At 35.3% G+C, this 23,038-nt stretch overlaps 2 protein-coding genes across 2 annotated transcripts; one reads left to right on the top strand and one right to left on the bottom strand.

Annotated features, from left to right (window-relative positions):
• The first annotated feature begins 6,066 nt into the window (after positions 1 to 6,066).
• Positions 6,067 to 7,166, top strand: LOC137810673 (zinc finger protein 5). Its single transcript, XM_068612060.1, has one exon. It carries the CDS (start codon positions 6,157 to 6,159, stop codon positions 6,874 to 6,876), a length of 720 nt encoding a protein of 239 aa, XP_068468161.1. The 5' UTR covers positions 6,067 to 6,156; the 3' UTR covers positions 6,877 to 7,166.
• Positions 7,167 to 13,589: 6,423 nt separating this feature from the next.
• On the bottom strand, positions 13,590 to 22,434 carry LOC137809044 (uncharacterized). Its single transcript, XM_068610186.1, has 3 exons — positions 22,293 to 22,434; positions 14,200 to 14,412; positions 13,590 to 14,113 (listed from the first exon to the last, which is right to left on the bottom strand). The coding sequence occupies exons 1-3, from the start codon at positions 22,432 to 22,434 to the stop codon at positions 13,590 to 13,592; spliced, it is 879 nt and encodes a 292-aa protein (XP_068466287.1).
• Positions 22,435 to 23,038: the final 604 nt, after the last annotated feature.

Here is a 23,038-nt window from a genome sequence, read left to right as displayed (position 1 = left end):
CACCCTATGGTCACCTATGCCAAGGGTGGCATCTTTAAACCAAAAGTCTATCACACTTCTCTGTCTTCTATTCCCTCTACTCCAATCTCTGATCAAGTTGTTGTTGCTTCTCCCATTTGGTTCACGACTATGACTAAAGGATACAATGCCTTACTCTCAAATAACACTTGGACTTTAACCTCTCTTCCTCCAGGAGCACCACTTGTTGGTTGTAAGTGGATATAAAACTAAACTTAATGCATATGTTTATCTACAACGATGCAAAGCAAGACTTGTGGCCAAAGGTTTTCATTAGACTGGAGGAATTGACTTTGCTGAGATGTTCAGTCTTGTTGTTCATCACACAACTATTTGCCTGCTGCTTGCTTATGATATTGCTTCTCGTTGGCCCATACATCAAATTGACATCAATAATATGTTTCTCAACGGTGACCTCACAGAACGCGTATACATGCAACAATCCCCTAGTTTCACTTTCACTGATCCACATCTTGTATGTCATCTTCACAAAGCCATTTATGGCTTGAAGCAAGCACCTCAGTCAAGGTTTCTTAAGCTAAGTACCACCTTAAAAAATCTTGGTTTTCATTCCACTATAAGTGATAATTCTCTCTTTGTTAAGTTTGACTATTCTCATACTCTTTTTTTGCTTGTCTACGTTGATGATATTCTAATTACAGGATCCTATGTGACAGCCTGATACAAAGCAAGTTAACAAGGAGATGACCAAGGATGCATAGTACCATCATACTATGAGAAGTCATCTCAACAATCAAGTGAAGACCTCACCAAGGATCTAACATACCTCACTAGAGGAAGAAATGGACACAAACTAGAACATCTTTTTTTTCCTGCTAGTCTTCTTAAGAATAAAACAAGTTTTAAATAATTTTGGGCTCACTTTAGGGGTTCAAATAGCAAGATAGGCTAGAATAGGTGCCTTTAGCATAATTAGGGGGTGTAGTTATCATTTTAGCTTTTTTTTACCTAGTTTCTAGAAGAACAAACCTAAAGTGTGGTTTTGACTTAGTCAAACCCTAAAGGCAGCCCCATTTTTAGGTTTTCCATCCTACTCTTGCTTCTTGTTTTCCAAGGCACCATCTGCTATAAATAGGGTGTCATACTCCTTGTATGTTAATTTTGAAGATAAAAGTTACTCTGCACAAATTGTGTGAGAAGTGTGTGAGGTTTGAATCCTCTTGGCTAGGTCTTATCTTGAGTGGTGTGAGACTCTCAAGTGGTAGCCCTTCACTCATCTTGGTGGCTACCACACCCCAAGTGGTGTGAACCACTCTCACAACCAATCCATAAGCTACTATTCTTCCACTATTTTCAATTCATTTCCATTTGATATGTCTTTGTTTTGAATTCTCGCTCTTGGTTTTCCTTTTGCTATATGCTTATGGTTCATCATTTGGTTCGGCCATGACCACCATTAATGCTTACATTATTGTCATTTCCATTCCACATTGCATTCCATCTATCACTTTATATTGATTTTTCATCTTTGCCTTTGTGAAGTGCAACTTCACACTTACTTAACCATTTGGTTAAGTTCCTTTCCAGTAGGAATCTTCCTTAGGTTTCACCATAAATTGCTAAAATCCCAAATCTAAGTAAAGTGTCACCATAAAATGGAATCATCTAAAAATCAACTCACATCACAACCTAACGGATCTCATCACTAGTCTCCAATCCTTCCTTTGCTCTAAAGGACTTGGGTCCTCTCCATCATTTCCTTGGGATTCAAGTTTCTCGCACTCCAACTTGAACCATGCACTTATCTAAGACTCAGTATATTCGTGATATTATTTGCAAAACCAACATGTTGACTTCCAATCCGCAACCCACCCCTATGATTTCTTCTCTTGGCCTTCAACAATCCTCTTTCGAAGCGGTTTTTGATCCTATGATGTACAGGTCTGTTGTGGGTGCCTTGTAGTGTCTTTTTGTCACTCGTCCAGAGCTATCCTATTCTTTAAACAAACTTGCTCAGTTCATGCATGTTCCTCATTGGCAAGTTGTCAAACGTATCCTTTGTTATCTTGCGAGTAATATTTATCATGGCATCATGTTTCACCCTCATTCCTCCTCCTCCATCCTTTTTTTTTCAGACGTTGATTGGGTTGTCGACGTCGATGATAGTCCACTACCGGGTATTGTTTCTACCTTGGTTCCAATCTCATTTCCTGGTCCACTCACAAGCAAAAAACTGTCACATAGCAACACAGAGATTGAATATCGCGCCATAATTGTTGTTATGGCTGAAATTCTTTGGCTTAAGTCTCTTCTTCGTGAGTTACACATGCACACTTCTACTCCTCAGGTTTTCTCTGACAACCTTGGTGATGTTCTCCTCAGTGCCAATCCTGTTATGCACTCCAAGTCCATACACTTTGAACTTGACTTGCACTTTGTTGGCGATCACATCCAACAGCACCATGTTAAATTGCTTCATATCCCTACTCACTATCAAGTTGCAAACCTCTCACAAAGCCAATATTTGGCTCCAGTTTTATCCTGCTAAAAAATAAACTCACAGTGACTATCAAACTACCATGAGTTTACGGGAGTGTTAGGGATATATATATATATATATATATATATATATATATATATATATATATATATATATATATATATATATATATATATATATATATACACACACGTCTCATTGCTATGTAAACATGAATCATATACATCAATAATATTCTCTTGTTCTCTTTTTCATGGCTCATTGCATACTCTAACACAATGCTTTATGAAATATTTTTGTCTGACTTATTAATTATATTATTATACCTTCACTTTTTACATTGTTTATTAGTCACATTATCATATTATTAATAAATTGTGACTTAAAAGTAAAACGCGTATGGTAAAATTCAAAAAAAATTGAAAGTTTAATAATAATACTTATGAAAAAAAAAATACTAAAACGTGTAATTTAAAATATAATGTACATTTTACTTTGAAATCAAAGTCGGATTACATTCATCACATTATCATTTTGAGAATAATTTGATAATTAATTGACATAAGGGTAAAAAAAGGCCTAATTTTTAAATTGAGCGAAGTAAAATTCACACACATATATATATATAATTAATTGAAAACATTTTTACTTTTTTATTTTTTTATCATTAAAGAGAAATTAATTTATATATTAATAATTTTTGAATTGATAAAATAATATCTAATTAATGAATATAGTAATTAATTATATTTTATTTCTAAAATTAATTTTTATTTAATATTTTTTAGTGTATATTGTAATTTTCTTTTCATAGTTTAGTTTTTGGAATTGAATAAGTTAAGTTTGTTTTGCTTTGGAAAAGACAGTAAAATCGCTTAAAAGAATCTGTCTTATCTTTAGCTTGTTGACACTCGACATGACTATTTTATCGACCTATACCTCAAGTTCTATTATAATCCAATGGTAGCAGCAAAGCTAAAGAATTTTTGTTTATTTCTTTATTTTTCTCTTTATTCGTTATAGTTTTGACTGGTAAATCTTGTTGTTCCTTTTTATATTTGGGTATTCTTGAAAAATTATTATTTATTATTTTTACTTGTCTATTTAAAATTCATTTATTACTTTTTTTAATCATGTTCTTGTGTTTAGCTAGTTATAACATATAGCATAAATGAGAAAATAAATAACGATATAAGACTGCTAGAAAGCTATAAAATAACTTTAAAATAAAGAAGAATATTGATTATAATTTTTAATTTGTTCAATCTTCTCAAATAAACAAATAAAAATGGAAGTAAACGAAAGTACAATTAATTATTTTACAATGATAAGATTCCTTCAACAGTTTAACAGTTCATGAGATAAGTGAGCAGGTGACAATACTGTACCCAAAAAGATGAACCTAAACCAGTTCTAACAGTTGGATAACTCTAACCAATAGTTTTTCCATACCTAACGACCTTCATAAAGTCATTTCTGACAGTTTCTGACAATGTTACACTTTGCTTCGGATACTGCTTTTTAACCTAAACTAATCTATGGTTAAATCATCAGAGAAAATGGTTGAAAGTTGGAACTTTGTAAATGCCAACAAGCCAGATTACCTTAAAATAAAGGTTAAGGTGTCACCAACACAAGACTTTTAAACAAATTTGGCAACCTATACAACACTTAAAATCTACGCACAAACAAATTTTGGACCCATAAAATAAATAAAAAAGCTACATTATTTGTCCTAGCAATAGTTGTTGCTCTTGTACGTGGCAAAAGTTGAATACTCTCGAATGTGAAAGCAAATCTAAGATGCCCTTATATGCTGCTTTTAGCCCTTACATATTGGTCAGATTAGATTTTATGGAAGTTCTTCACACACACTGCATTCACTCACAATGGTTTCTGATGTCACTTTCACATAATACTGCTATAGGTTTAAGTCCAACAGGAATTACTTGATCTATCGCTAGATAGGTTTGAGGCATAGCCTTGGAGTTACTACCTAAGTCAGCAACCAAACAAGGTTGAATCTTCCTTATAGTGCTCATCCAAGTGCGTTTGATGTACTAGTATATTAAGCATACATTTCAACTTAGCATGTTTCTCCGAAGTAACATATTTTTGTCGTTGATATAACATGACTGTATTATCATATTCCAATGTAGAAAGTTTTTTCCTTAGTCAGTTTTGGCCTTCTATGGTTTGGCATAAAAAAATAGTAATAGCACTTTAGATTTGTCGAAAAGCAAGGACAATAGCCAGTGGCGAGAGAGCAAGGTTTTTTGGGGTAGGGACCACGGTTTGATATACTCAAACCAACGTGTAATGAAATGGAATTAGCTAAAATCAATCAATCACCCAACGTACCCACCCACTTAGCCACCATAACCCAATCTCTTCCCTCATGGCCTCTTTTTATTCCACATGTTAGGAGATACTGAAATGGTAGATGACAGCATGCCTACTTGGAATTCTCCTCCTGAAGCAAGAAAAGAGAGTTTATTAAGCATGAAAATAGAGAAAAAGGAGTGGGAAATTGAAGAGCATGAGAGGCTTATTGGAGGAAGAAGTCAACCAATGGAAGATCGAGTAAGAGACAATGGAATAAAACACAATCTAATGATTTCTAAATTGTCCCAAAAGCAACAAAGTGTGGGGCCAACTATAACAACTGTCCAACGCAAATGCTGCGTTTATTTGTAGAATAATACTATAGTTGATGACTTGATTCACCTGAAAATATAAGTTTATTAAAATATAGGCTTTGCCTGCTCAAAGAAGATATGCCCAGATCTTATGCAAGACTCTTATTAGTATATATGCTGACATCATTGCCCACTTCTTTTATTCTTTTTTTAGCTTCTACTCTTTCTTTTCTATATCACAAGAGCATTCATAAAACATGGTCAAGAAAAAACTGATTAAGGGTATTTTTTAATGTGATTGTGGGTAGAGGGATAATCACAAAGAAGCTTTATGTTTAGTGCTGAATTTATACAGATGTCAGCATTTTATGAACAACATGAATTGAATTAACTCAAGTATATATAGGACTTGGTTATGGCTTAATTAGCATCCAATATTATTACAGTAATATTCATTAGGCAATCTTTATAATATATGATTAGTCTGGGCAGAGGACAATACATGAAGCAATGAAGTTATTGGCTGGTCAGTAAAATAATTAGATATGCATTTTAGTACAGTAGTAGATATGTTACAAAGTTAGTGCCCCTCTTTCTTTGACTATTTGTAGCTACAGTTAGTTTAATAACTTTAATCATGTCCTAAGCATGGAATATGTCTATTTTTAATAAGAGAAAAAGCCAAGTGGAACTATAAATATTATTAAGTGCTTATAGCCCATCTGATTCCACCTTAAATAAATCACAGTGAATCCTCTTTGATTGAGAAGTTTGAGGTGCATCTACTACAGTAACAAAAACAGTTTCTTTAATAGCAAACATTGCATGAGAGACGGCTTTCTCTAATCTGACTTTTCTTTTTAATCTTTTATTCTATTGACTCTGGGGTACCCTTATGCTGTCAATGTACTATAAAACAAGTTTTTTTAATCGATACAATGCATGCTGGAACTTCAAGAGTTTACTATAAAAGGAAGAGAAGCCTAACAACTAACCACTGCATTTCCAACCTCAAAATATTTTTTTTACCAAAGAGAGATGGAAAAGGATATCTGTGATCTTTCTCAAACATGGGATGGTGATAATGGCAACTCTACTGAGAAAAGGCTCAGGTTATTTGGCTTTGAGCTAAACCCTTCTAAAGAGGGCTGTCTCAAAGAGTCTGGTGAAGGAGATGAAAGCGTAAACTCCTCTAACTCAGTCTCATCAGGAGGAGACAAAACTGTGCAAGAAAAGACCTCAGCCAAAGACCCATATGAGAAGAAGTTCGAGTGCCAATACTGTTTCAAAGAATTTGCAAACTCACAAGCATTAGGAGGCCACCAAAATGCTCACAAGAAAGAGAGAATGAAGAAGAAGAGGTTGCAGCTTCAATCTATAAACCGTTACCTCCAACACCCTTTTCAAACCAACCATGGCTTTGCTTACCAAGCCTCTGATAGTCCTTGGTTCTATGACCCCTCTACCTACAATTCTGAGTTCACCCTTTGTGAAGAACCTCAGATTAGCTTCAATTCAAATGTTTTAGATACCAATTTTTCTTGTGACCAGAAATCTAGTTGGTATTCTCTTGCATCACACCCACCTTCACAGCAAGATACCTGCATGTTTACTTTCTCCAATGCAAATAATAACACTCCATTCATCTATAAACCTTGCCACTTCCCTTCTTCAAACCAGAGTCATAGTAAAGCCCTAGATCTTCAACTAGGCCTCAACTTGGAGTCAAATACAAGAAGTTCTCTAAGGAGGATGTAATCTAGTATATACAGGACTTGTAGGTTTGATCAGCAGTTTCCTTGTTTTTCCTTTAATTATTTTAATGCATCAATTCTCAAACATTTGGGATAAGGAAATCAGAAAAAGTAAAAAACAAAGTTACAATTCATTAGAGTCAGCTTACCTTGGTCCCTGCAAAGCCATTCACTGAAGAGTCTGACAATGACCACCTTTAAGAATTCAGACAACATATACAATTCATACGATGTATTTATCATAGTATGTAGCCATTTGATATTACATATACACTTCTCTACATTCTAAGTACATATTAGATAACGTTCTCTTTCATTCTCTATGTTCTTTATCTATTCCTGTGAGATACAAATTTAGCAGTGTCAATTGTAAAAATTTACTAATAAAAATTACTAATATAAATTTGATTATTATCAATATAATCAAACTAATTATGTATAAAAATTTGTGCTTAATGATAATTTAATTTCATGATGTTAGTACATATCCTATTTACTGAATTTTTATTCATAGAATCATATACACTGACAGAAATAATGGATCATGAGACAAGAGAGATTATATAAATTTGTGAGGATAAATTTATCTTGACAAAGGCCTATAGCTGTAATGTTGCATGTTAAAGGAGTGAAACAAACTCCAATGGGGCGTGCAAAGTGAAAATATAAGGCTGTCAAATCAGAAAAGTTTGTAAATTTGAAACTGGAATATGATCATAACAGCTGGGGTAAAATATTTGGTTTCTCCATTACTTTTAGGTAATAAAGACTAATACAAATCTAATAACAATGGCTTTTTATCTGAAAATATTTTTCGATAGTGACAAGTTACTTTCATCATTACCTATTTCCTAATCTCGTCTTATTTAATGTATAATTTTCCCATGTGTAGTTGCTTGTATAACTAAAACAATGTCTCCAATGAATGAATGAAATCAAAATTCCCCAACCAGTGTTTGGACTTTTAACACAAGTGTGAATTTCTATCTCTTAATGCACTATGAATCTCAATCTCTCAATCTCAATCTCTTTAGCCATGTGTCACGCAAAGATTGTAAAAAATTATGCAAAAGTGGCTCTATTATGCAGCAAAATTCGAAGCTGTCTTTTTTTTCTAGCTTTTCTGGTGTATATGGACATAAGATGTAAGGTGGCATAATTAAGGGCCTGATATATTAATACCTTAAACAGTATATACACTTCATACTTTAATATATTAATATTTTATTCATTTTTATTTTATTTTTAATTTAAAGTTAACTGTATGTATTTTCCTTGGTGTGAAAGAAACTTTTCTGCATAATTAAATATGTTGCTACCTATTATATTTTGTTGAACTATGCTACTTCTGGTATTAATTTAATACTATTATTTTTTCTGAAAAAAATGCTCAAAATGATCTAATAATTATTCAGAATATATAACAACGATAAACTTATAAATATGGAAAAAAAATCAAATTAACTAATCTTTTAAAATATTATTCATTTTAAAAGTCGAAATTTTGTTGCAGTTAATTCAAAATAATTAAAGGAAAATATGTATATAAGTTATTATTGGTCCCAACTTCTACATTAGATATATTGGAACATAAAAAAAAAAACAATTTTAACACGGTATAATAGATTACATTGAAAAGTAGACTAAAATATTTCATAGAATCGTGTTATTAAAACAGAGTTTCACAAAAGATATAGCATTTCCGTTGTTACAACAACCCTTTGAAATTTACCCACTCAATTTATAAAAGTCAAATCATTAGGAGGTGTAACTTGGTAACTAGCTAAGATATAATATCAGAGCTAAAATTACTATAAAACACCTCACGATCAGCTTCATTATCATGTCCAAGAACAGACTAATTTCACTCCATTATAATGTACTTCCATTAACTTTTATGCTTTGAAAAATATATGAAATGAAATACTTTAAATCGTTAATTTTAATTTACTGTTAATTTGACTTTACTGTTTTTGATAGGCTATAAATTATAATTTTCTTTTTTCCATTGTGCTTATCCCCATCTAACCTATGTTGGTTTCTCTTTTTTCTTAGCCACATCTTCCTTTTTTCAATCTCATGATATTATAATAAATGCTTGCTCCTCCCCTAATTCATGAACTAACTCTATCACAAACAAACAAATTCTTAGTGTACAATTGAGGCTATTATATCAGTCAGTATATATCAATGAGTATATAGGTGATTAACTATGCTATAAGAAAATAATTAAATAAAAATTAATTTTAAAGATAAAAAATAATTAATTATTATATTAATTAAATTATATATTATTTTAAATATAAAGAAATTATTGATATATAAAGTAGTTTATATTATTAATAACATTTATAAATTAGTTTCTAAATTTGTATTTAATTAATTACAAAAATTTTAACTACCAATTAATTTAGATTCTAAAATTGATAGTTAAAACTTTGTGGTTAATTAGATACTAGTGGTTTTGTATAAGAGTTGAGATACCGCAGAAGTATTCCCTTTTAATTTAATTTATTCATTGCTGATAAAAAAAAAATACTAATTAATTAATTAGAATTTAGAAATTAGTTTATAAATTTAGAAACTACTTTATATATTAATATTTTTTTAGTTTATATAAGATAATATCTAATTTAGTGTAACTATTTAATTTTTCTCTAAAATTAATTTTTAATAATTTTTTAGTAGTGAAATGGTACTTGTTTCGTGGTTCCATGTGACATTAGAACATGAAACCAAGTCTAAGCTTTTACTCTAGAATTTGATTTGATTATTTTGTTTAATGAAATTTGACATAATTTATATATATTTGTTGCAAACCAAACCTAACCTAGTAACCTATTAGATCCTTAATTTAATGAGTCACCCTTTTAATTAAATACTAAGACGCTCTCCTAACTCTTATCTATATAACAAATTGGTGTTTAATTATAAATCAACACATCAAACTTACATACATACATATATATTTTTTTATTGTAAAACACTAGATGACAAACCAAAGCTCCTTTTTAATTATCTTTCTTTAATTAATCCTTTGTGTGACTAGCCGCCGGACACATGCTTGAATGCCATCATTTCTTAATATTTATTAGTTTGTGATTAATTGAAGATAATTTTTAATTAAAGATCTTGGAGATTCGGGAGAAAAACAAAGTCAATAATGTCCGTTCTTTCTTGCAATATTTCAATACTAGATAGTTGAATTTAATTTATATCAGATAATTTTGTTCCTGCTTCATTAAAAAAAATTGCTTTGACTGCACAGCATTTTATTTTATATTTTCCTTTGGTGTAGGGGGTAGGGTACACTGCATACTTCTTAATTAATAAAATGGGAAAGCATAAGTCTTCAACAATTCTATAATATAACTACAACAGTGTTTATCTCCCTTCACTATGTATTTGAATACATATATATATTAAAATAAATGTATATAGAAAAGTATTCGTAAGGTTACAAGTTCTGACCATATAACTTTCAAAAGTATTTTAAAAATACTTTAGATCTTTCTCCTCTTAATTTTCTTCAGTTTTACTAAAATTTCATTCACGTGTATATATACTTCTTCCAGATGAAAACCTAAGGGTATTGCACTACAAGCAACTGTTTGGTTTTAGAGTTAAAATTTGAAAAAGTCTTCAATTAGTCTAATTATACTATTTAAAAAGTATTATTTTGTGATGGAAAATATTCATCATAAAACAAGGAAAGTTTTGTCTTGGTGACAAAAATCTATGAAAGAACACAAATGGTAACAAAATGAGACATCACCAAAATATTTATAACCAAAAATTTCACTTTTATTATTGATAACGGCAAAAATATTACATTAAATAAAAAATATTTTTTGGTCACAAAATTACAAGATCACTTAAAAGAGTATATTGTCCCTTTTAAGTTAGAGTTTGCAACAATATTGCAAATAATGTTGTGGAACCTCAGCAGAGGATGCGAAACTGTTTTGGAGATGCAGATGCAACAATAATTAATCTTCTTTGGACATAGTGTTTTGCATGTTGTCTTCCAATTCAGTAGTTTAGTGATTTGGTGAATTATAATCACTATTCTATGTATACTTTATTACTATCATCACTTAGTATAGGGAGAAGTGATTTTATGTTTTCTTTGGAGTTTTTACTTTTGGGTGTGTTTGAATGAGGGAGGTTTCATTTTAGACAGAATTGAAGGAGAATTAGGAGATCAATTCCCTCTTTTTTCTTATGTGTTTTAAGATTGTTTTTATAATGAGTTAGAGTATCTTTAGTAATTCTATTTTTATTTTATTTTTTTATCGATAAAAAATTGTTTAAAACTAAAAAGATAAATTGGAAAAGAACCTACTAACACTAATAAAAGGTTGATGAAATAGACAAAAAAAAAACTATATTTATAACACTTCGTTTGGTAGAAAAAAAAAGATAAAAATAATGTAAAAAAGAAGAAGTAATAGGTTCAATATTAATAGCAGTTGTTTAATTGAAAAAAAAAATGTGTTAAAAAGAAAGACTATTTTATTTATTATTATTACTATTTTTTTATTACTCATTATTTTTACAGTTATTAAAATAAAGATTTCAAAAAATAGTGTTATATAAATCTATTATGGAGATGATTTCCACTCACTAAAGAAATTCATTAGATATTAATTAGTTTAGAGATAAAAAATAATTAATTATTATATTAATTAAGTTGAATATTATTTTATAAACTACGTTAATAGTATTTAAAATAATTGCTATTTTTAATACAAATTTATAAAATACTTTTTAAATTAATATTTAATATTATTTATTAAAATTTTAGTTATGAATTATTTTATATTTTAAGTTAATTTTTAATTATAAATTAGTGACTCATTTAGAAACTAAAATTATATAATCTATTTTTTAATGATTTTTATTTATGTTTGTTCCAAATTTTATTTAAAAAAAAACCCATAATAGTAGTAGTTTCTTTACTCACGTTTAAGTTTGAAAAAATCATTTTATTGTATTTGCTTTTACTTAAATTGCACTGTTAAATACTTCTTAACTTTTGTTGAAGTAAAGGAAATTTAAGAGGTGATAACTTGATATAAGATAGTAGTTTCATTATTCTCATTGTTTGGAAATTTTATTTTATTGCATTTGCTTTTACTTAAATCGTACAGTTACATATTTCTTAATTTTGGCTGATAAATACACAAGATTGTTCGAAGTAAAGAAAATTTACGAGGTGATAACTTGATTTATCCAATTACTAGCAGCATGTTTGGATAATTTTTTTCATAAGAATTTTAAAGAAAAAAAAATAAAGCAAATTTCTCAAATCTGATTTAAGTTTAGACAATTCATTTTGTTGCATTTGCTTTTACTTAAATTGCACGGTTACTTATTTCTTAACTTTCACAAATAAATGCACAAATGAAGTGATGGAAATTTAAGAGATGATAACTTTTTTATCCAATTATACTACGACTATGTTTGGATAATTTTCTTATAAAAATTTATAAGAAAAAAATTAAATTAAATAAATTTCATCATTTGTTAAAATTAGTTTATATATACAAACTAGTTTATGAAATTTCTTTCATATGATTTATAAAAAAAATATTCTAATACTATTTTTCCCTTTGATTTTTCTCCTCTAGTTTATGAAGAATTTTGTCAAATCCTAAGTCATTTAGAGCTTTGTCAAAATGTTAACACATACTTGTTGGATATAATAACGACAAATACAATATTGGCACTAAGGAATAAAGATTGATGAAAAGAAAATCTAGTATTATAAATCTTCTATGGGACTCTATAATGGATTATGATTTTTTTTTAATTATCAATAATGTAAGATAACATAATGCACAATGAATTAGGTTTTTTTTTATCGACAAGAGAAAATAAATAAATATGAACAACTTCAAGGATAGTCTAACCCTTGTACAAAACAATTCTTTTCAAGAGACCTTACAAACTTACCAAAAGCTGTCAACTCAAAATTAGTAGGGGCAACTAAACAAAACACCACAAAATCCACCTACTCAAAACTATCAAAGGCCCTTGATAAAAAAAACAAACAAGTCTACAGATCAAGACACCAATAAAAAAAAAAAAACAAGTAGAAGCAAATTTATATGTTAACTAGGATCAAACCTTTAGTTGAACCAAGGAAAAAATATCAGAATGGTCAATCAATCCTCTTTTAAAGATGTACTTATTCCTATGCCTCCAAATCTCACCAATAACTGTAATCCAAACACTTTCCCAAGCAACATTTACAAAGCTTGGAACATTGCACAATTTAAAATGCAAAAAATGTGAAATAGAACCATTATAATCAACTAATGCTACCCCAAGCCAAGCATAACACTAGTTTCAAACTAACCAAGCAATTCTACATTCAAAAAATAGAAACCTTGTTGTCTCCTCTTTCTCCCCACACATACAACAGGAAGTACTACCAACTACAACCCCTCGTCTAACCAAGTTAGCCTTAAAGCAGTAAAAAGAGCTTAAGGCAAAGCCTTGATCTTTCAAAAAAAAGCAAACAAAGATGAATACTCCCTTTCACAATAACCCGTTAAAAATATTATATGTCAAACTAACTGAGAACCTAGAGGACACGTCGTCCTTCCAACCCAACAATCTTCCATACCCGAGATGAGTCGCATGCCTTAAAACACCTGAAGAAGCTAACGTTCCTGAACCTTTCCCCAATCAAATAAACCATTCCTCAAACTAGGTCCCACTTCCAAAAATCATTATCCCAATTCCCAAAGATTCTAGATTTGCGTCTTTGCTAGTACTCAAAGAGAACAACCTCAGAAATCTACTCTTCAATTCTTCATTGTCCACCCAAACATCGACCCAGAACAAGACGTTCTTTCCGTTTCCCACATCCCACTCAACACATTCCTCAAAGTTCCTTCCCCACTCCTCCATACTCCAAATCCCCTTCAGATCTCTCCACCAGAGAGAATCCTTGTTGTAAATCCTACTCTCTTTAAAGTTTTTCCACCCTCCGTATTTAGATTCAGGAATCTCTTTCGACAAACCTCCATTATCTGAGCACAAACGCCAAATCCATTTCCCCAACAAAGCCGTATTTATTAACCTTAAATCCAGGATACCAAGACCGCCAACTTCCCGTGGTTCACAAACCTTTTTCCAAGAAACCAAGCAATCTTCCTCCCTTTCATACCCTAACCCCACAGAAAATTCCTCTGTAATTTCACAATTTCCTTCAATACCAAAGAAGGAACCTTATACAAAGATACGTAGAACAATGGTATTGATGAAAGAATAGACTTAATCAAACAAATCCTCCCTGCCAACGACAAAAATCTACCTTTCCATCTACCCAGTCTGCTTTTAATTATATCTAACACTCCGACCCAAAACGCGGTTCTCTTATGACACTCTTCCACATGCATCCTCAGGTACTTAAAAGGACTCTTCATCACATCACAATTGAAGATTGCGGAGAAACCACGAATCAAAGACATGTCAACTTCCACCCCACCAATTATACTCTTAGAGAAGTTAACCTTAAGGCCAGAGCCTAACTCAAAACAGTTCAAAATAACCTTAATAGAGAACACACTTTTATAATTAGCTTTGCAAAACATCATGTTTGCGGTGTATCTATGTGCAAGATATCAAGCAAATCCTAAAGAATCACACTTCAAAGCTGCAAAAAGGATTCTGAAATATCTCAAAGGAACATCATCTGTAGGACTATGGTATCCTTTTCATTCTCCAATACATTTAATTGGTTATTCAGATTCTGACTTTGCATGTTGCAAGCTAGATAGAAAGAGCACAAGTGGCACTTGTCACCTTCTTGGCTCAAGCCTAATCTCATGGCATAGCAAGAAGCAAGCATGTGTTGCTCTCTCTACTGCTGAGGCAGAATATATAGTTGCTGGTAGCTGCTATGCACAGATCCTATAGCTCAAACAACAACTTGCAGATTTTGGTTTACAAATCAGCAAAGTTCCTTTGATGTGTGATAACACAAGTGCAATAAATCTTACCAAAAATCAAATCCAGCACTCAAGGACCAAACATATTGAAATAAGACATCATTTCATCAGAGATCATGTGCAAAATGGGAACTGTGAAGTAAAGTTTGTGGAGACCAAACTGCAACTAGCTGACATCTTCACAAAGCCTTTGCCAAAAGAGAGGTTTTTCTTCTTAAGAAATGAGTTAGGTATTCTTGATCTTAATAATCTCTCTTAAATCTGTCTTTGGTACATGTTAAAGTCTATTTGTGAAGACAAATAGGGGGAGAATTATTGGTTCTTGTATATCTGTGTCTTATATGCATAAAATGTTTAAATCTCTGAGTATAAAAGTGTTTTCTGCTGCTGCTGATAGAAACAACCGATTGTTTCGTGTAAACAACCGATTGTTTATTATGTTTAAAGAGTTATAATCTAACTTGCTTCTGTAAGAAGCTTTGAATAGTGTAAATGCTTTTTCTGCAGGAACTACTTCAGATTTAATCAGTACAACACAAGCACCAGGGATTTGTCTTCATCAAATAGGGGGAGATTGTTGAACCAAGTGGTGTTCAATGTTTTGAAGAATCCAAATCCTTTGAAGGATGTTGAAGCCTCTACTTTGTTGTGTGTTGCTGTGCTGGTTTAAGCTTTGTTCTGGGGTAGTTTAATATTGTAATCCACCCTTAGATTAAATCTCAAGCAATTAGCATCTCAATCTTTATCAAAGTAAAATGTTTTTCAAACTAAGTTGAAACAACCGATTGTTTTGTCGAAACAACCGATTGTTTATACTTAGGTGTTTTGAGAAAGTTTGAAAACTGTTTTTAAATAGTGAAATTTGTTAAGTAACAAAACAACTGATTGATTCGAGGAAACAATCGATTGTTTGTTTTGAAACCATAACAGAAAAACTGTTTTCTTTGACTGAGCTTTAAATGCTTTAACTGAATACGCTCCAGTCATTAAATGCTTTGACCAATCTATTTTAAATGCAATTAAGAGTTTGTTAAGATTTGATAACAAACTATATTCTTGAATATATTATGAAAAACTGTTTTTAAGGATTAAGAATCTTGAGACAAAGTTTTTTAACTAAGAGTTTTTCAAAGAGTTCTGAGATTGCTTAAGAGTTGAGAGATTGATCAAAGGTGCTGGAATAGGATTCTACTTGTATTGATTTCAGATATTCATCTGTAACAAGTGTAATCTTTGTAAACTGTTGAACAATTCGTTTGTATGTTTTGTTGAGATTGGTTGTGTGTTCTTGAGGTGTTCAAGATCAACAATCTTAGTGTTGGCCAAGAAGAGCGTGTTTCTTGAGGTTTTCAAGGTCATTCTCTTGGTTGTGGTGTAAGTGATCAAGTGGTGATTGCTTAGTGGTTATCCTCAGGGTTTCTGAGAAGACTGGATGTAGCTCTTATTTGGAGTGAACCAGTATAAACAACTGTGTACAATTTCTCTATCCCTATCTCTTTAAATTCAGTTTTGTCTTTTTAAGACTGGTATAAACAACCGATTGTTTCGCTAAAACAACCGATTGTTTTTCCAGCTTTGTGCTTTTGCTGTTTGTTTTGAAAAAACTGAATCCTTAATCAAGGTTCTTTCAAAGAATTTTCATTCTAAGTTTAAAAGTTTTCAAAAATCCTCCTTAAACAATTCACCCTCCCTCTCATTTAAGGCCATATATTCTAACAATTGGCATCAAGAGCTTGGTTCTTGAAAGTTATTCAAGTTGATCTAAAAAAAAAATTTCTATGGCTGGAAAACTATCTTTTGAGGAGGGTGCTTCAATCTACAAACCACCTTTATTCTGTGGATTGAATTATAAGTTTTGGGAAGCAAGAATGAAAATCTTTATTGAATATATTAATCAAAGAATTTGGGACTCAATTGAGAATGGTCCTTACATTCCAAAATTCAAAAAGGATAATTCTTTTATTACAAAACCTTTGTCCAAATGGACAAATGATGAATGTAAGATGGCTCAGCTTGATAGGTCTGCTCAAAACATTATAGCTTATGCACTAGATACTAATGAATTTTTCAGGATATCAAAGTGCAAAACTGCTAAGGAAATGTGGGAGACACTCAAGGCTGCTCATGAACCAAAGGAAGCAATTACAAATAGTCAAGCAAGAAGGAAGAAAAGGCAAAATAAGAAAAGCCTCAATCTTTGCTTAATGGCCAGAAGGGAGGATGACTCATGTAGTGTAAGTTCATCAAACTCTTCAAACTCTGAAAATTATGGTCAATTGCTTCAAGCCTTTCAAGAAACGCATGAAGAAGCCAACTGATTGGCTCTCTTGAACAATCGGTTGAAAGAAAAGAATAGCTGGCTTGAAAACAGAGTAAAGGCACTGGAAGAGGATTTAGAAAATTCAAAAATGGATTTTGAAAATCTTGAAATCATTTACAAAAACTCCTCTTGCAAGTGTGATACTCTAGTTTGTGAAAATTGTGAAAATCTTGAAAAGAAGGTCCACTATCTTGTTAAAACAGTGGATAAGCTTTCTAAAGGCCAATCTAACTTTGAGAGTGTGCTAGCATTTCAAAATATTGTTTTTGGAAAATCTGGATTGGGTTTTAATCCACAAAACAAGCAAGATAGATTTTCAAAATCATTTTCGAAAATGCCAGAAAAACAATCGATTGGACCATCGAAACAACCGATTGTTACATGCTTCTATTGCATGAAAAGAGGTCATTCTGTGCGATTCTGTAAAATCAAAAAACATGTTGTTCCTAAAGGGCTTATGAAGTGGATTCCCAAGAAAAATAAAGCTTGTATTGATGAGTATAAACCAAATGGACCCACATTCATAAGGGGACCAAACCTATGTACTTGAAAATCTTTTTGTAGGACATCTTGGAGGAAAGAAAGCAACTTTGGTACTTGGACAGTGGATGCTCCAAGCATATGACAGGGGACAAATCAAAGTTCCTGAGAATATCCTTCAAGCAAGAGGGTCATATCACCTATGGAGACAACAACAAAGGAAGAATTCTTGGAAGAGGATCCATAGGAGATGAGAGCATCTTGGTGATCCATGATGTGCTCTTTGTTGAAGGCCTAAAGCATAATCTTCTGAGCATTAGCCAACTATGTGACAAGGGATATCAAGTGATGTTCAAGACAAACACGTGTGAAATCTGTCTGCCCAACACCAAAGAGGTAATGTTGGTAGGTAAGAGAGTTAATAATGTGTATCTTCTAGATATCTCTTCTCCATGTTCAATTGGATGTCTTCTATCCAAGCAAGATGAATCTTGGCTTTGGCATAGAAGAATTGCTCATATTCACATGAATCATTTGAACAAGCTAATATCAAAAGATCTTCTGATTGGGCTGCCAAAACTCAAGTTTGAGAGGGATCACATTTGTGAAGCTTGCCAAAAAGGGAAACAAGTGAAAAGTTCTTTTAAAACCAAAAATATTGTCTCTTCATTAAGACCTCTTGAACTCCTTCACATGGATCTCTTTGGATCCTCTAGAACTATGAGTCTTGGTGGGAATTATTATGCTCTTGTTATTGTTGATGATTTCTCTAGGTACACTTGGACCTTGTTCTTGGAATCAAAGAGTGATGTCTTTGCTGCATTCAAAAAGCTAGCAAGAAGGCTTCATAACACAAAGAACAACAACATAGGTTCCATAAGGAGTGATCATGGAGGAGAATTTCAAAATGAGAAGTTTGTCAAGTTCTGTGAGAAGTTGGGAATTCTACATAATTTCTCTGCTCCAAGAACACCACAACAAAATGGAGTTGTAGAGAGGAAGAACAGATCTCTTGAAGAGCTTGCAAGGACAATGCTTAGTGAGTCATCACTTCCTAAGTATTTTTGGACAGATGCAGTGAGCACCTCTTGTGATGTGATGAATAGGGTGCTTATAAGGCCCATTTTGAAGAAAACTCCATATGAACTCTTCAATGGAAGGAAGCCTAACATCAGTCACCTCAAAGTCTTTGGTTGTAGCTGTTTCGTTCTCAACAATGGAAAGGAAAAGGCCATGAAGCAGCAATGCGCCCGGTACACCATGATCAACGAAGATTTGTACCGGAGAGGTTACTCGACCCCCCTCCTAAAATGCAACACCAACAAACGGGCCGAGTACATTTTGGTCGAGATCCACGAGGGATCTGCGAAAATCACGTCGGGGCGAAGATGATGGCCGCCAAGGTTCTAAGGGCCGGCTACTATTGGCCGACCATACAGGGCGATTGTGCCGAATACGTGAAGAAATGCGCCAAGTGCCAAGAGTTTGGCCCCCTCCACCATACAAGACCGGAAGAGTTACACAGCATCATCTCCCCATGGTCGTTCGCCATTTGGGGGATGGACATTATCGGTCCTTTCTCCCCGGGGAAAGGGCAGACCAAGTTCCTCCTGGTGGGAGTCGACTACTTCACCAAATGGATCGAGGTCGAACCCCTTGCTTCCATCTCGGCAAAAAATGTGCAAAACTTCGTATGGAGGAGCATTGTTTGCCGATTCGGCGTCCCGCACACGATAATAACAGACAACGACCGACACTTCATTGACCGAGGCCTACAGTCCTTCTACAACGACCTGGGCATCAAGTCCATCACGAACTCGGTAGAACACCCTCAAACCAATGGACAGGCCGAGGCCGCTAACAAGGTCATACTCAACGAGCTGAAAAAACGGTTGGATAAGGCAAAAGGTCGTTGGACCGAGGAGCTGATCGAGGTACTCTGGGCGTAAAGGTGTACCCCCCAGACTACCACGCAGGAGACATCCTACAGCTTGACATACGGGACCGAGGCCATGATCCCGGTGGAGGTGGCCGAGCCCACTATACGACGACAGATGTTCAACCTCAACCTAAACGAGGAAAGCGTAGCGGTCAACTTGGTAAGTGAGTTTCGTGACAAAAGCAGAATACGGGAGGTCGCCTGCAAAATCTGGGCGTCCAGACGGTACAACACAAAGGTCCGGTCGAGGAGTTTTCAGAAGGGCGACCTCGTCTGGAGAATTCGTAGCGGCGCCACAAAAAATGAAGGGAAATTCTCATCCAACTGGGAGGGGCCTTTCCGAGTCCGAGAAGTCGCACAGGGGGGAGCTTATCATTTAGAATGGCTTTCAGGCAAAATTGTACTGAGGATGTGGAATGTCACGCACCTCAAATTCTACTACAGCTAAAATCAATAAAGTCACGCACTCTTTCCTCACCCGACCAGGGAGGTTTTAACGAGGTGTTTTCATCAAAATACTGACAAAGTTCTTCTACAACTTCTCGGCTCGGCATCCCCTGCCGAGACCGACCACCCAAACTTGCTCAATTAACATCACAAGTATTGGTCGATCGCCAAACCAAACTTGCTCGATTAACATCGCAAGTATTGGCCGATCGCCAAACCAAACTTGCTCGACTAACATCGCAAGTATTGGCCGACCGCCCACCAAACTTGCTCGACTAACATCGCAAGTATTGGTGGTGGCCGAGCCCACCATACGACGACAGATGTTCGACCTCAACCTAAACGAGGAAAGCGTAGCGGTCAACTTGGTAAGTGAGTTTCGTGACAAAAGCAGAATCCGGGAGGCCGCCTGCAAAATCCGGGCGTCTAGACGGTACAACACAAAGGTCCGGCCGAGGAGTTTTCAGAAGGGCAACCTCGTCTGGAGAATTCATAGCAACGCCACAAAAAATGAAGGGAAATTCTCATCCAACTGGGAGGGGCCTTTCCGAGTCCGAGAAGTAGCACAGGGGGGAACTTATCATTTAGAATGGCTTTCAGGAAAAATTGTACCGAGGATGTGGAATGTCACGCACCTCAAATTCTACAACAGCTAAAATCAATAAAGTCACGCACTCTTTCCTCACCCGACCAGGGAGGTTTTAACGAGGTGTTTTCATCAACATAATGACAAAGTTCTTTTACAACTTCTCGGCTCGGCATCCCCTGCCGAGACCGACCACCCAAACTTGCTGATTAACATCGCAAGTATTGGCCGATCGCCAAACCAAACTTGCTCGACTAACATCGCAAGTATTGGTGGTGGCCGAGCCCACCATACGACGACAGATGTTCGACCTCAACCTAAACGAGGAAAGCGTAGCGGTCAACTTGGTAAGTGAGTTTCGTGACAAAAGCAGAATTCGGGAGGCCGCCAGCAAAATCCGGGCGTCCAGATGGTACAACACAAAGGTCCGGCCGAGGAGTTTTCAGAAGGGTGACCTCGTCTGGAGAATTCGTAGCGACGCCACAAAAAATGAAGGGAAATTCTCATCCAACTGGGAGGGGCCTTTCAGAGTCCGAGAAGTCGCATAGGGGGGAGCTTATCATTTAGAATGGCTTTCAGGCAAAATTGTACCGAGGATGTGGAATGTCACGCACCTCAAATTCTACTACAGCTAAAATCAATAAAGTCACGCACTCTTTCCTCACCCGACCAGGGAGGTTTTAACGAGGTGTTTTCATCAAAATACTGACAAAGTTCTTCTACAACTTCTCGGCTCGGCATCCCCTGCCGAGACCGACCACCCAAACTTGCTCGATTAACATCGCAAGTATTGGCCGATCGCCAAACCAAACTTACTCGACTAACATCGCAAGTATTGGCAGACCGCCCCCCAAACTTGCTCGACTAACATCGCATGTATTGGTCGACCGCCCACCAAACTTGCTCGACTAACATCGCAAGTATTGGCCGACCGCCCACCAAACTTGCTCGACTAACATCGCAAGTATTGGTCGACCGCCCACCAAACTTGATCGACTAACATCGCAAGTATTGGTCGACTGCCCACTAAACCGACAACCAAGCTTGCTCGATTTAACAATCGCAAATTATGGCCGAACGCCCAAATTATATTTGCTCGATTTAACAATCGCAAATTACGGCCGAACGCCCATGTTTTACTTATTGGATTAACATCACAATACTAACGGTCGAACGTCCATGTTTTACTTATTCGATTAACATCACAATACTAACGGCCGATCGCCCATGTTTAATCAATTTACTTGTTCAAGTCAACGATCGCAATTTACGGCCGATCGCCCATGTTTTACGTGTTCGATTAACATCACAACAATAATGGTTGATTGCCCGATTTAACTAGGCACCGACTCGGTAACTTGTAAAATTGTACAGAACCATGTGAAAAAGAGGACGATATATATTAAAACATTGAAAGGGGCGATACATAAAAAATGCAAAGTAAAAAGGCCACGCCCCGGCCTCGGAGGATGTCAAAAGAAGGAAAAGGCCACAACCCGGCCAAAGGTAAACCTAATCCTGAATTTCAACGCATTCACCCTCCTCGGCCTCGGCCTCTCTACCCTGAACCTCGGCCTCCCCCCCTGGGTCCCGGTCGGTTCAGCCTCTTGAGCAGTTAAGGCCGCCACTTCAGCACTCGCCATTAGCCGACCCTGGTAGACCTCACATTAAAGGTCAAACTCACCAGTGGGCGGCGACCCGCCATATAGCACATGCGCTTGACGCACAACTCGTTCAAAACATTGCTTCAGCAGTTCCTCGGCCTCATCATAGTTCTCGTCGAGCTCAGCCTTGACTTGGACCTTGGCAGCTTGGAGGGCGGCCATCTCAGCGACCGAGGCAGCGAGCTTCTCACCCCTCTCCTCGACCAACTTCTTCAGATGAGCGATCTCAGCAACCGCCCCCTCTTTTCGGCCTCAAGTTGACGTCTCGCCTCGACAACTTCATTTTGTGCCAACTCTCTCGGTCGACTCCTTGGCAATCTCGGTTGTTAAGTCGGCATTAGCAGCCAAAGACTGCTTCAAGGACTGGGTGGCCTCCGAGAGTTGATGCTCCAAATGGGACACGGTCTCCACGTGTCGGTCTCGCCCTTGGAGACCGTGCTGAACGAGCACGACCGAGCGGCACATGAGCTCAAAGCCGCTCCTCAGGAGATCCGAGGGAGAGACGTCCCGGAAAGACTCCCGAGTCTCTTCAAGGAGCGGCACGCGAACTCTTCGCGTGAATTGGTAGCTACTCCCCAAGAGGTCAAAGGGAGTGAGCGTTGGCCTCGCCACGGCATCAGAGGAGCTCGGGCGAGATCTGGGAGAGGGCGGCACCACCTCAGTCCCCTTCGACGCGGAGGAGGGGGTGTCGACATTGAGCCGAGCGAGCGGGTAGTAGTGGCAATGTTGCTACACTCCATCGGCCGTTTCTTGGACTTTTGGGAAG

This window comes from Phaseolus vulgaris, chromosome 2 (assembly GCF_000499845.2).
Source record: "Phaseolus vulgaris cultivar G19833 chromosome 2, P. vulgaris v2.0, whole genome shotgun sequence".
NCBI lineage: Eukaryota > Viridiplantae > Streptophyta > Magnoliopsida > Fabales > Fabaceae > Phaseolus > Phaseolus vulgaris.
This window is presented reverse-complemented; position numbering and strand designations above follow the sequence as displayed.